A 15362-nucleotide genomic window follows, 5' to 3' on the forward strand; every position below is an offset into this window, starting at 1 on the left:
GGGGCAGTGAGGGCAGTGCCGTGACGCCACCACCCTGCGCCGTGGCCACCTCCAAGGAGCAGGGCTGGGGGGAGGTGGGGAGCTGGCCTTGGCCCCCTACTCCGTCCCCGTTGCCATGGTGGCACTCCATCCCCACCATCATTATCCCCTGCCCCGGCTCTATTTCCTCGGTCCCTGCCATCATGGCCCCACTGTCATTCTTGACAGGCAATTTGCTCTGCACACAGCACTGACTGGAGCCACGTCCTACTGGGAGCTATGCCCCCCAAGAGCGTTATGGACAGACAGACACACAGACAGACGGACTAAGCCCTTTATATATATATAGATTCTAAATATTCTAAGATTTGAACAGTCTTTGAATATACTAAGAAATGCTGAATTTCTCTATTGTTATAAGCATCCAAATGTACTGCCAAAATATACTGACTTTTAATCATGTGTTACTGAGGCATGCAGTACCAAAATTTGACTTGCATGATCATCCTTTTTTATCCCTAAATATCAGTAGAGTCTTCTGACAGGAATTATTTTAAACAATTTTTTTAGCTTGTAAGACCAATAAGAAAGCAAGCCAACAAGAACATCTGGCAAGAAAATGACTTATTTTTTTTCCAGTTCTAGGTGGGTTTTTTTTTTTTTTTTTTACACAATAATTGATTAATTTCTCTTTTTGATTATGAAAGTATTACTTTATGATACTCTTTTGAACTAGAAAAAGCTTATTAAAAGCTCATTAACTTATAAGGCTCCTCTACATGCCTAGGGAACAACTTTTTTTTTTTTTTTAATTAAGCCATAAGGATGGGTATTGGGAATGCTTACTGCCATCTATATGTTCATAGAATTCCCAAAGAAGTAGTAGTGATGGATTGAGGTGTATCAAGCAGAAATGTAACATGCTTTTGAAAACAGATAACATCAAGGAGGCTAATATTCTGATTTATGGTAAAGTGTGATAGGTAAGGAGTGGGAGTATGTAATCTTCTAACCACAGAGAAGCTGGATGCTTTTTCTAAAGTGATCAGCAATAAAATGGTTAACAACAGTGACCTTCGAACAGCCATCATTAGATAGGTATGATGTTGAAATGAGTAGTGCATAACGCAATTCTTTTGGAATAACTGATGGCCCTGTACTCACAAATCCCAAGCCCGTGGAAATAAGGAAAGTTAACTGCTAGAAAGCCCTGGTGGAGTCTGCATTCCTAGAGAGCCTGCTCTTACTTCTGCTAGCTTCCCACTCATCCTCCTTTGGGCACTCCTCCAAGAGACTGTTCTCCTTCCCATTCCAAGCACCTGTCAGCAAACACCCACCTTCCTGCCCAACATGTAGCCAACCCTCTCCTAACCATCTCTAGCCTTCGTCATTTTGAAATTTCCACCTGACAGTCCACCTGATCTCCCAGCCTTCCATCCCATCACCCTAATTTACCCTTCACAACAAATCAACTCCCAGACAAAAATGGACGCTCCCTCAACCCTGTCTTCAAAAACAAAATGTTTCTCTGATCCCTTGACATCTGAGTTCCAACAATCTGAATTTCACCGCATCTTCAATTAATACCTGTCCATCCATCCAGTTTGTCTGATACTTTCAGTTTATCAAAATCTGGGGCGTGTTTATTAGATTTATATGCCACCCTATCCAAAATGCTCATATCTGCTTCACTGCATCTTTCATAATCCTTCACCACTTTAGTTATCTAATCCCTCCATTCCACTCAATTCTTTCTTCATAGGCAAATGCTCCAATGTATTGTTACTCTGGCTCACTGTGACCTTTCAATTTTCTGCAACTGCATTGCTTACAGGAAATCTGGGGAAGACTATACTCCACACCTGTTACTGTGACTGTGCTTTTTTCAAATCCCTTTTCAAAAAGCAACCTCCACAGCCCTTCTTGTAGCCTAAAACTCACAAATTCACTGCCAATTCACCACCTGATTCCCTCCTGATGCAGGGAGAGCAGTGGATATGATATACCTTGACTGAAGCAAGCCTTTTGATACCGTCTCCCACATTCTGGCAAGCAAGCTAAGAAAGTCTGGGTTGGATGAATGGACTGTAAGGTGGATAGAAAACTGACAGGATTGTTGGGTTCAAAGAGTAGTAACCAATGGCCTGATGTCTAGTTGCCAGCTGATCTCAAGTGGAGTGCCCCAAGTGTCAGTCCTGGGGCTGGTTTTGTTCAATATGTTCATTAACAACCTGGAAGATGAGATAGAGTGCACCCTCAGCAAGTTTGCAGATGACACCAAACTAGGGGGAGTAGTAGATATGTTGGAGGGTAGTGCTAGGATTCAGAGAGGTATTGGCAAATTGGAGGACTGGACCAAAAAATCTTTCATGAGGTTCAATAAGGAGAAGTGCAGTCCTGCACTTGGGATGGAACAATCCCATGCAAACTAGGGGCAGAGAGAGAGGCTGGGGACTGACTGGCTAAGCAGCAGCTCTGCAGCAAAGGACTTAAGGGTTACAGTTGTCAATAAACTGCATATGAGCCAAAAGTGTGCACTTGTTATGAAGAAGACTAATGGCACACTGGGCTCCATCAATAGGAGCGCTGCCAGCAGATCAAAGGAAGTGCCACATCTGGAGTACTGTGTCCAGTTTTGGGCACCTCACTACAAAAATGATGTGAACAAACTGGAGAGAGTCCAGCGGAGTGCAACGAAAATGGTGAGGGGGTTGGGACACATAACTTATGAGGAGAGGCTGAGGAAATTGGGCTCTTTAGTCTAGAAAAGAAAAGACTAAGAGGGGACTTAATAACAGCCTTCAACTACCTGAAGGGGGGTTCAAAAGAGGATGGAGCTACACTGTTCTCAGTGGTGGCAGATGACAGAACAAAGAGCAGTGGTCACAAGTTGCAGCAAGGGAAGTGTAGGTTAGATATGAAGGAAAACTCTCTCGCTGGTGGGGGGTAGTAAAGCACTGGAATAGGTTACCCAAAGTAGTTGTGGAATCTCCATCGTTGCAGGTTTTTAAGACCAGGCTAGACAAAAGCCTTGCCTCGGATGATCTAATTGGGGATGGTCCTGCTTTGAGAAGGGGGCTAGAGTAGATGACCTCCTGAGGTCCTTTCCAACCCTAATTTTCTATGATTCTATGATACTTCGATCCCATATACAATGATTAAATACAAAAGCTGCAGTAACTTCGAGAGAACTCAAGATTTCTATTTCAAAGCCATATATAAAGTGGCCAGATACAAATAGCCAAGCAAATATGGGTTAATCATTGCTGAGTGGGTTTTGAGCCAATTATAATGAACCATTCTAAGCAATAACAATAATAGAAAAGGCTTTTAGGCTACATTTACTGTGTATACAGGAAGTCAAATTCTGCATATGTTTATACCCACTCAACCTCCCTCTATTCAAGGGTAAGGGGAGAATTGGGGGCAGTATGGATGAGGCACTGCAAGATACTAAGTCCTTGCAACAAACAATGAAGATCAACAAGAGTAGGGGCAACTCAGCAGCTGCAAGAACTGTGAAACAACTTGCAAGATTCAGTGCATGAACCCCAAGTGAGATGATCTCTTACGTTTTTGAGTTTTAAGATTTACAAACACTTACCTAAGAGTATCCTATCCTTTTGGATGCCGTTTTTAATCTCCTCATTAATCAACTCAGTAAGCAATTTGCACATTGAGTCAATGGTTTCAATGTGCTCTGGACAATCATTTGAGATCTTATATCTGTCAAACCACACAGTGGAGAGGGCCCCTTTCATAGGTGTATATGGTCTGGAAGGAGAAAAGGGGTTGAATTAAACACACACAACAAATGCATTCAATACAACCATGGTAAACAACAGACATTTTTGTGCAATTGAAAGAGTAGAGTGGGAAGTAATTCATTTCCTTTCCATTCTTAATCTGAGTAATTGAAGCATAGTTCTAGTTGTGCATAACCTCCCTGTGTGTGGCAACGAATAATTTTAAGGGGCATGGAGGCAATTTCTAAAACTGTTTGAAACACAAATGCGAGCTCCAATTAGTCCAGTGAATTGGCCTGATGTTGCTAATAGATCAGCAATATTTATTCCTAAATAGAGTTCCTGTTGAAAAATAGTAAGGGAAAAGGTTGGTACACACGGATGTTTTCAGATGTGTGCCTGTATCTTGCAAGATCTTCACATCAGCTATCTGCATGGCTTGTGCAGTACTGTACTTAAATAAGCATTAATGAAGGATAAGATTTTTCAAAGCATCTATAGGACACATAGTACAGTTCCCATTGACAGTGAGGTCATTGGATATTTAAATCTTGTAGGGATCTATGGAAATTTCAAAATTTGTGAGGTTTTTTTTTAAAAACAAACAGAGAGAAACCCATCTTAATAAGCCAGGTAACATTGTAAGGTTGAAACAAATACTGCTCTACTTGTCTGCTCAGTGCAGGATAAATGAGACAGGTAATTACACTTTTCTTTGTCAGACCATATTGTTAGAGCAGCATCACAATTACATACCTTAAAACTCAAATAATTAAGAAAGCTGCAGTTCAAGAGAAAAGTTTTTTGGAGGGAGGGCAAAGGAGAAACTGGAGGAGAAGGAGTCCTAAAAATCCTTAGAAAAAATTATCTAATTGTCTTGTAATGGTTCCACAATTCAATACTAAACATATTGCTTTGAGGTCAGCGCTCCATCTCAAGTGGGTCAAAACCAAGCCCCCTAAAATCCTTAATTGCTATATTTAATCAGGGGGCACATTTTTCACTCTAAACTTAAGCTCAGAAGAGCTAGGATCAGATTACAATAGTTGCCAACAAACAGACAGCCTTTGATAAATTTGTCTGGATAGGAACCCACTAAAAATGAAAATGTAACCTCCTGTGCTCTATCTGGATATTTTCACTACTAGGATTAAATAAAATGCGACCAAATGAGAACAAGAAAGCCACTAAATACTCCAATTATTCTAAATGAAGGAACCAATGAGGCTGCACATATGTGGAATAGAAGGATCTATTTCTAAACCTGAAAGAACATACAAAAGGCAATACATTATTATTATTATTATTATTTTACTGCAGTACATATGAGCCAGTCAGTGACAGAGGCCCCATCAGGCTACATACCATATAAACACAAAAAAAGAAAGAAAGGGAATATAATATATGTATGCAAGCTAGATCTGGGCACTGATTCAGGATAGCACATGTTTAAATCCAGCTTTATTCAGGAGGGAACATAAGCACATATTCAATTTGAAGCACATGTTTGGAGTTCTACCACCTTTGAATTGTTTAAATGAAAATAAAGGGTGCACTGAAAACCTGTAACTATTAGCGATCCTTTTCTTATCAAATGAAGAAATTGTGATTGTTTAAAAACTGAAGGAAATTCAGCAGAAATACAGAATATATTTGAAAATAAAGAATACATCCTTTATTTATTCAACTGTTAATAGTAATAGAACCTCTACCTACCTTACTAAGTTAAAAAAGTAAATTAATAAAATCTATGGATATAAAAATGCTCTACCCTAAAGCAGAGTTTTGAAACATGAATAAAGAGAAGTACCAGAAACTTCACCAAGTTCACTAGAGACACTGAAAAAATTCTCAGACACTATACAATGATGGACAAAAGTAAAAAGTCCTGAGATCGACAATATTCAAGTACCGGGTTTTAACCCTTTCTGAAATACCTTGGCAGTGAAGCTTAAGATAAGCACTGCTGCTAGCAATGGAATGACCATAAAAAGAATTCAGTCCTTAGTACTAATGGATTGCTCTATACAAGTAATTTAAATTGACTATTAGAATACATGTTAAAGTGTCCTCCTGTAACTTGCCCAATATTTACACGGAACAGTATAGAATATGCATTTCATTAATATACACATACAATTTAGAAGCATGAGAGATCTTCATAAATGCAAAAGAAACTAACAGATATGAAAAATGCCTCGGCTTTTAATCACCCTTTTTTCTACACTGTTTATAAACATAACAGTCCTTCCCAAATTGAAATGTTTCCCCTTTGGTTTTGTAACCCAGTGGTTCTAAACCTTTTTTAGACACTCCTCAGAAAATTCCAGCTCTTAATTTTTACTCATTTTTTGACTACAGAAAAGCAACAAAGGATTTTTTTTGCTGCAAAGAACTCAAAAAGACTACAATAGGTCAGAATGTTAACAGTACAAATATGCATTTGAAATCTCTAGGTTTATCTGGTGAATCATGTCTGTACACCTAACAGTGCTAACACTGCATGACACATGGTGACACCCTTGAAAGGATCTCAAGGCATACCCTCTTCTGGCGCCCTCACTGAGAATCACTGTTGTACCCCCTTGCTTGCCAATTACATTCTGAAACTAACTAGAAATGATGGCCTTGTGTATAGGTAGCAGGAGAATGGGATTCTATACTCCCAGTTTTGCTTCAGAGTATCTTGATGACCAAAGCAATTCATAAGACCTTTCTATTCCTTGACTACCCAATCTCTAGTCAAGATAATACTATTTACCGATCTCACTGAGCAAGTTACATTAGCAGATGTTTAAAATAATGCACTGTGGTCCTGTAATAGAATATGCTAGAGAGATGCAAAGGACCAGATCCTATTCCCTATTAGGCACCTGACTGACACACAGCCTTGTCCCATGTTACACTTAGGACATGTTTTATTTAGATCGTTGTTGCATCACTATGAGTTAGACAGATTTCTGAGAAGTTGCACAGTAATGCTCACTATGATCTAAATAAAATGCATCCTAAGCCCTGGAGCCCTTGAAAACTAATGCTGAACTGCAATGTTATGGGAGCTGGGACCAGCAATCAGCTGTTTGTTAGTCTCAGCCTCGGCACACACTGGAGTCTCCTGATTGTATTACCTCCATGGAACAGTTGGGCGTTAGCTCAGCATGTTAGGTAATAAGATTTGGAGATGCTCCTCACCAGGCCAGTCTTAACTTTGCTGTTACAACAGCACTTAGCATGCTTTTTACTGCTTGAATGCTTGGAAGCTAGCATTTTAAGTGCAGATAACATGTGCTTAGTATATCATGTGACAAGGCCCTACAACACCTCAATACAATCTTATCCCACCTTATTCAAGTGCCTGAAAAAATATTCATGATTTGGGTCGTCCTCCTCTGGAATGCTGTTTGTGACTTAAGTCTTAAGGGTAAAATTATGTTATGTTACAAGAGTAGACCCAAAAATTTTCAAGGACTCAAGCAAAGTGGAATAGGATCATGCTTGGATTGAACAGGATAGGGTCCAAAATATTTATTATATTCCTTGAGATGCTTCCCTGTGTCAGAGTACCAATTTATATTATGTCATCAACAGAAATGTTAACAACTGTGGGAAACCAGTTATGTATATGTAAACTATTCTATTCCCTTCCTCCCCCACGCTTGATACAGTGGAAACCTAATTGTTAAGTAATGTGACAAGTATACAGCCAGATTTTGTGATGTGAATTTAGATGTTAAAACCGTATTACACTGATTTACTATGACTGAATGAGCAACTTAAAAATAAAGATTTAGAGAGAAAACAACATTCATGATAATATAACAATTATTAACGGGGGAATAAAGGCTGTATGTTAAGGCCCTTACAAATCTGCACTGAAACAGAGGAGAGATTTACTGTGTTTGAAGAGTACAGAACAGGCTCATAGGCTGAGTTGTCACAAAAATATCCTCACAACTAAATTTAATTTCTCAGAAATACATTAAAAATAACTTTTACAGAATGCTGAAAACTAAGATTCCTTTTAACAGTTCACCCAACTGGCACATCTGTTTTAGTCATTCACCTTGTTCCTTAAATAAATCCCTTTATTAGCTGGTATAATACAAGTCAGACATTACCATGGTAAACAAATATGTTTGGCATGGAACCATCTGTACAGTTCCAAGAATATAGCACAAAATTTGTTCATACAATTAAACCACAAAGAAAATGGCTCCCTATGATACAATGACATGAGGGGTTTGACTAAAACCTACAAAAGCAAGGAAATACAGAGCTGACTGAAAATTCATTCTGACACATGGTCTGGTCTGTGCCTGACACCACAGCTCTGAGACTGAAGTAAAGCAGGTCCAATTTGACAAGCTCCGAGTGGTCAGTTAAGGGCAGTATCAAGAATCCATTGTCTGCTCTGACTTTGTATTTTCTTCCTTTTGTAAGTTTAAATGAGACTCTTAGCATTATCCCCAGCTGATTTGTGGATGTGTGTTTTTTAAAAATGCCATTAAAAAAAGGCCCCAGTTCCCTATAATTTGTGCTTTTGAAACTCTGAATGTAGACCTTGGGTCTAACACAGAACTGTGTTTTAAAATCAATATATTTTTTACCTTGATTTTTTAAAATTTAAGATATGTTAATTACTTCACTGCTCACTAGAGATTCAGAACCATAGGACAAAAAACACCCTACTCCAGATAATCCAAGCTAGAAACTAGTTTGGTAAAAAAAACAAAAACTAGTTATCCTAACCTCCTTTTCTCCTTACCCCTCCGGAAAAAAAAACCCTTGGCATTTGGAGCGTGATGATATAAAAGTTGAATTAGCTGTAAAGACTTAAAAAAAAGAAATCAAATAGTGCTCAGCTTATGCTAGGCACTGTGACAGCGCAACTTAGGTGCCTGTCACTTTAAGGGCCAGAGCAGGCAGCAAGACATCCTAGGCCAGCCCTAATGGCGGGGGGGGGGGCGGGTGTCACACGACCACAGGAGAGGCAGGTGATTGGAAGAGAGGGCTAAGCAGACTCCATTTTAGCTCAGGCCCTCAGGGATGAGCCAACAGTCTGCTGCTGGCAGCTGGAAAGGCACCATCCAGCTGAGCGGCTGCTCAGGAACATCTTGGAGGCAAGGGCAGGAGCTATAGGGATGGCAGGAGGCTCCCTGTCCTGCATATGACTTGAAACTGCACCCTGCAAGGGAAGAATGGCCTGGTAGAGCTGCCTGTAGCAGGGTAGCTCCCAAGAAATGCCAGGCTAGTTGCCTCCCCAGTGAAAGGTAGGTAGGGGTGCCTTATAACCCCAGATCCACTACCCAGTGGTCATAGAACACACAGTGGGGCCAGGCATGCCTAGACAGAGGCACCTGAGCCCCTGGGGGTGTAAGACCACAAACCCCAGGAAGGGGACATAGAGCTGGCCCTAGTAAGGGAGTAGAGTGGCTCCAAGAAGTGGGGCAGGAATAAGTAGAGAGGTCTTCACAGAGTAGGGTTTGCTTAGGTGGGCCAGAAGCACTTTGTTTAATGGGTGTAGGGTAGGGCTTGCAAAACTGCACTGGGACATACAGGTGGACCTGAAGGGCTGCACATGGGCCAGCCCCAAAAAAGCCAACTGCCTGGAGAGAGGTAGTGGCTAAAGTCAACCTAGTGTTAGGCATAAAGACCACTGCCACATAGAGTAGGGTGCACGTGGCACCTGAAGGGCTGTGTGGGATCACCTGGAGTATAAGTAGGCAAGCCTAATGGCCCAAATAAGGCCGCTCATAGAGCAGGGCAGAGTGTATGAGGCCCTGGGAGAGAGGGTGGAATGTATGAGTAGACTGTGAGAAGCCCAGGAAGGGGCAGCTTGGCACGGCCTCTGGCCACAGCTATTACAACTTTGGATGCCATCTGAGAGGTATAGGACACAGTAAGTGAAGGCTGGTGCCATGTGTATACTCCCTGGCATCAAGGCATTAAATGGGCAGCCTCCCGCTTATTACATCAGGTTTATCTCAACAAGTCATGGCAAGCAAGACTGGGCAAACTGTCCTAGACAGAGGGGTGGGCCAGCATGGTGACCGCCCATGTGATCTTCCCCGTTGCAGACACCCATAAATCTTTAAAATACTTAAAAAAAACCCTTGTATCTTCCCTACTTCTCTTTAAGAACATTACTGATTAAAACTTATATAAAAATAAACTTTATATTTGTTATTGGTCTGTAATGGCTTGATGAGGCAACTACTTATTTAAAGACTCTACATCAATTTCAAAATAGGTATGCTCAACAGAACAGATGAAACTAGGAATCTGAGATTATACAAAGAAACTCATTATGGAAACCTGTGACTGTCTGACCACTAGTTGCTCATCATTTTTAGTTAAATACAGAAATCATTTTAGTGACAGGTTAAGGGTCTAATTCAGAGGTAAGGAATAGAAAAAGTGCAAGGGAGAAACCCTTTCCTTAATTTAGGAATGCCATAGCAAATGCATGACTCCACATTGGTGGGATGTATATAACAACACAGAAAGTGTAAGTGAAAGTAAGGGAGTAACTCTCAGGCTTTTTCTACACCCCCCAGAAGTATGAATCATAACAGGAAAGACTCCTTTACATGTGGGACCCTTTCTTCCCTAGTATCATAGTACTTAGAGTCAGAAGGGACCTAAACAGATCATCAGGTCCGACTCCCTGCTCCGGGCAGGAACGGGTGCCGAGATCACATCCCAACCAAATACCTGTCCAGCCTCCTCTTGAAATTCGTGGCCGTTATTCCTAGCAACCCCAGGTGGTGCCTGAGGGAACAGAGCCTCCCCCCAATTCCCGCTGGTCCCCCCCTGATGAGTTTGTAAACGACCACCAGATCCCACCTCAGCCTTCTCTTGTGGAGGCTGAATAAGTTCAGGCCCTTTAGCCTCTCTTCATAGGGCCTGTCCTGCAGCCCCTTGACCATGCAAGTGGCCCTGCTCTGGACCCTCTCAATCCCTCTTGAAGTGCAGCGCCCAGAACTTGATGCAGTACTCCAACTGTGGCCTGACCAATGCCGCACAGAGTGGAAGGATCACCTCCTTGGACCTGCTTGTAATGCATCTGTACATGCACAAGGTGTGGTTAGCCTTACTCACTGCTTCCTCACATAGGCAGTTCATGTTCATCCTGGAGTCAACAATGACTCCAAGATCCCTTTCTGCCACCGTGGTGACAAGAAGTTGTTGTCACCACGAAGTTATTGTTCCCCAGCCTATACATGTGTTGCTGGTTCCTTCTCCCTAGATGCAGTACCTTGCACTTGTCTGTGTTGAATTCCATCCTATTCTCATCCGCCCACCTCTGTAATTTGTCTAGATCTAGCTGGATTCTGTCCCTCTCCTCCAGTGTGCCCACATCGCCCCACAACTTGGTGTCGTCAGCAAATTTGGACAGCGTGCATTACACACCCACATCCAGATTGCTGACATACATGTTGAACAGTACAGGCCCCAGGACCGAGCCACCTGTGGGACTCCATTGCCCACATCCCTCCAGGTCGAAAATGACCCATCCACCACCTCTCTGGCTGCAACCATCTAGCCAATTTTCCATCCATCTGACTGTGTAGGCATCACTGCAGCAGTCACCAAGTTTTTTAAAGAGAATGTGGTGGGAAACCATGTCCAAGGCCTTCTTAAAGTCCAGCAAGACGACATTTACCCCGACACCTTCATCCAGGGACTTTGTGACCTGATCATAAAAAAGAAACCAAGTTAGCAGGAAGGACCGGCCCTCAATGAACCTATGTTGGCTGTCCGTGAGCATTACCTCCCCTGCTGGGCCCTTGCAGATGTGCTCCATGATAATTTTCTCAAAGGTCTTCCCAAGGACCGAGGTGAAAGACTGGCTTATAATTGCCGGGGTCTTCTTTTCTCCCCTTCTTGTAAACGGGGGCCACACTGGCCCTTTTCCAGTCCTCTGGTACCTGGCCAGTGCCCCACAAGCTCTCATAGAGCCATGCCATAGGCCATACGTAACCTGTGGAGCAGGTGCTACACTTGTTAAACTTTTTAAACTATCTATGCCAGATCCTGTGAATTCTTAGTTCTCAAATAAAAAGGCTCATGTTTATAAAGCTTTACAATATCAGGCTCTTAGCTTGTACACTGTCTAATAACTAAAGAAACACAGAGACAAGCTGATTACCATTTTAATCCAATATACTGTCCTCTTATGTCAAGAGCAGAATGTCAGTTTTTAGTTTAGGATATATTTTATGCCAAACTTATAAACCCCTCAGAAGTGGGGCTTTTCTTAGAAATGTTGATACAGATGGACTGCTGTCATTAACAACACAGTCTTGTGGTATAATAATACTGCACCACTAGTCACTGCATTAGATATGCAGCAGGAGAAGTTCAAGTAAACTGCACTAAAAGATATACTTAAACAAGAAGCGGGGAACGGACATCCTATATACTTATCCAAGTTTCAAACACTTCTGAATGATGGCCCTGTCCATTAGCTTTCAGTCAAGCAACCTGTTCTGTAGAACTCAATGGGGCATGTTCTTTCACACCAATGTAGATCCAAAATACCTGTCCTGGGCTGGTCAGAATGTATACACTTAAGTGAGAACTGAAACGACCAAAAGAAGTAGTCACATGACTTTCGTGGGGGGCAGTGGTGGCAGGTCAGGGTGGGAAGTGAAGGGAACTTTATTATTCTATGAACAAATCCAAAGCTTGCACAGGACAAAAAAAAGAAGAAAAAAGCTGTAACTCTCACTTTTATATTCTTTTGCTGTTAATGACTGGAAGATCTACTACAAATTAATTAGAATAACTGATTCATAGATTGTTAGGGGCTGGAAGGGACCTTGTAGATCATCGGGTCCAGTCCTCCTGCACTAGGCAGGAAAGGACAACTGGGGTCAAGTGACCCCAGCGAGGTGACTGTCCAGTCTCCTTTTCAAAAAAGGAAGGTTGTATTATAAAACTACAGGGTTCATTTAGTCTAAGAAGAATTGTTTAGCTATCAGTACATGTGAGAAGACTTCTTAACATACCAATATTCTGCAAGAGTACTAAACTGTTAGTAATTAGTTTTCATTGAGACATTATGGGCCAAGGTGTAGTCAGTTAAGGACAGTATCAAGAGTACATTATAGTCTGCTCTGACTTTGTATTTTCTTCCTTTTGTAAGTTTCAATAAGACTCTTCGCATTACTCCCAGCTGATTTGCGGATGTGTCATCCACAACCATCATCCCACTGAAGTCAGAAATTAAACCAATCTACCTATCAAGCCTTATTCTTAGGTTTGTCTGATGCATAGATCTCATACAGGCCCTCAGCAAAGGATTCATATTTTTATCACTTTGGGCATTTGGAATTTTTGACAAAAATCATGTGGTCTGTGGAGAGAGGCAAGGAGAGCTAGCAGGCCAACATCTATTCTCGGTGTCAGCAGTTTTAATTCCTAATTACTCCATTGTGTCCTTTGACAGATTAGGAGGAAAAACAGAGTAAATTAACTTTTGAAGAGGATATAACCAGTAGATCCTTGCTGATCTGAACCCTTTGGGACCATACCCTGTTCATACAGATAAAATGTTCAGATATAGGAGATATCACTAACAGCAAGTACCACAAGAGAGAGAGGAATTTAAAAATAAAATTGATATGCAATAGTTCAGAAACAGGATAATATCATTGCAAAAAAATCTGTGCATATGCAGGTATTCCCCTCCCCCTCTTTTTGCCTTGACAGTATCAGATTGGGAGCTGGTACAATCCACATGTTCATATACATGGGGTCTGGATCAATGAGTATCTACTGTATATTACTGCAATTGACAGAACTGTCCTAGTCAGCTTTATTTTTGTGTGTTATTTTTGCTGTATTAGTTTCAAGGGAAAGGGGAAAGAAATACCACAGCGTACAAAACAGCCAACTTCAAAAATGTTACCCAACTGTGGTATTAGTTACCAGGTGTATGAAGGCCTTGTTACACCTTGTGCTGTAAACTGAACAAATGTTAACAGGCTTAGTGTTGTTTGGCTTAGTGGAGCAGTCACACCTTAAGGCAAAAAGTCATCCCTGACTGTCCTTTACTTGCACAACTGTCACTCCTCACTAGAAGTTTGCTGAGCAGGGGCAGGACTAGGAGCTAGGGGCAGGACCAGCTCGCTGTTACAGCTCTGAGGGCCCCAGTCCTTTTTTCCTCTGGAGCCCGCCCCCTCAGTATTGCCCCCCACAAATCCTGGGCTGGCTGGGCACTCTGAGCTCTGAAAAGGATTGCTCCGGTCGGAGCTCAGGCAGCAACTGGCCAGCCAGCAGCCTGGCCAACGGTGGTGCACAGGGGATGAGCTCTGAAGAAAAAAAAGAAAAAAAAAAAGGATTGGGTCCCCAGGACTTGGATACATGGCCTGGCAGGGCTGAGCTTGGCAGCTTCAGCACAGCAGCAGACAGGGAGCCTAAACCTCTCTCAGCTGCCTTCCAAGCCCTACAGGGGTATGAAGTCCTGTCCCTGTACTCATCCCTCAAGACCTGCTGCTCCCACCGGGCACAGCCAGCACCTCATCCCTGGAGCTTGCTTGCTCTGCTCAGGCCCAGCAGTCTGGGAACATGCCTAGGGGGTGGGGAGGGGTACAGGGACAGGACTTCCCGGCCCACTGGGCTTGGGAGGCAGCTGTGAGCAGTGCAGCCACCCCAGCCCCAGCCTGGACAGACAGAACGGAGCCCTGCCTTCTGTGCATGGGGCCACCCAGCTGCTGGGGAGCAAGGGGGGGGGGGGGGGGCCGATGTCCAGTAGGAACTTGCCTCAGGCTGCCACACCTCAACCACCGATCCCTGCACCCCTCTCTCCTCTTGCCATGGTCCTGGAAAGCTGAGCAAGCTCCAGGGCTGTGGTGCTGGGTCTGCATAGTGGGACAGAGGCACCTGGTGTTCGTGCTCACCCTGATTTAGGAAGGGCCACTGCACCCTGTGATGCTGGAAGACTTCAATTTAGGTGGAAGAGCTGTCTGGAGTGGCCACATCTTAATGGAACAGAAGAAAAATTAGGCAGATTAGAAATCATCCTGCCTTGGAGTAGCGTAACTTTAAGATAAATAAGGAGTTCTTCAAACCACTTTAAAGGTGTTAACATGCAGCCAGTCCAGGGGTTAAGAGTTTCATAGATTTCATAGACATCAGGGCTGGAAGGGACCTCGGAAGATCATCAAGTCCAGCCCCCCCGCCCAAAGGGCAGGAAGTCAGCTGGGGTCATAGGATCCCAGCAAGATAAGCATCCAGTTTCATCTTGAAGGTGTTCAACGAAGGCGCTTGAACCACCTCCGGTGGCAGGCTGTTCCAGACCTTGGGGGCTCGGACAGTAAAGAAGTTCTTCCTTATGTCCAGCCTGAAACGATCTTGAAGTAGTTTGTGACCATTCGACCTCGTCATCCCTTGGGGCGCTCTGGTGAACAAACGTTCCCCCAGATGCTGGTGGTCACCCCTGATAAACTTGTAGGTGGCCATCAGATCACCCCTGAGCCTGCGCTTTTCCAGGCTAAAGAGCCCCAGGGCTCTCAGCCTGTCATCGTAGGGTCTGCTTCCCTGACCTCTGATCATGCACGTGGCTCTTCTCTGGACTCTCTCAAGCTTCTCCACATCCTTTTTGAATTGTGGAGCCCAAAACTGGAAGCA

The 15362-nt window shown here is 43.0% G+C and overlaps 1 protein-coding gene across 5 annotated transcripts in view; it reads right to left on the bottom strand.

The window, feature by feature from the left end:
• Positions 1 to 15362, bottom strand: part of LYPLAL1 (lysophospholipase like 1) — a 42281-nt gene that overhangs the window by 13752 nt on the left and 13167 nt on the right. For all 5 annotated transcript variants that reach the window (XM_025202585.1, XM_025202581.1, XM_025202584.1 and 2 more), the window contains one exon: positions 3584 to 3753. In XM_025202585.1, coding sequence (XP_025058370.1) covers positions 3584 to 3753 — 170 coding nt within the window. The remainder of the gene's footprint in view (positions 1 to 3583; positions 3754 to 15362) is intronic.

Source organism: Alligator sinensis, unplaced genomic scaffold (assembly GCF_000455745.1).
Source record: "Alligator sinensis unplaced genomic scaffold, ASM45574v1 scaffold178_1, whole genome shotgun sequence".
NCBI classification, from domain to species: domain Eukaryota; kingdom Metazoa; phylum Chordata; order Crocodylia; family Alligatoridae; genus Alligator; species Alligator sinensis.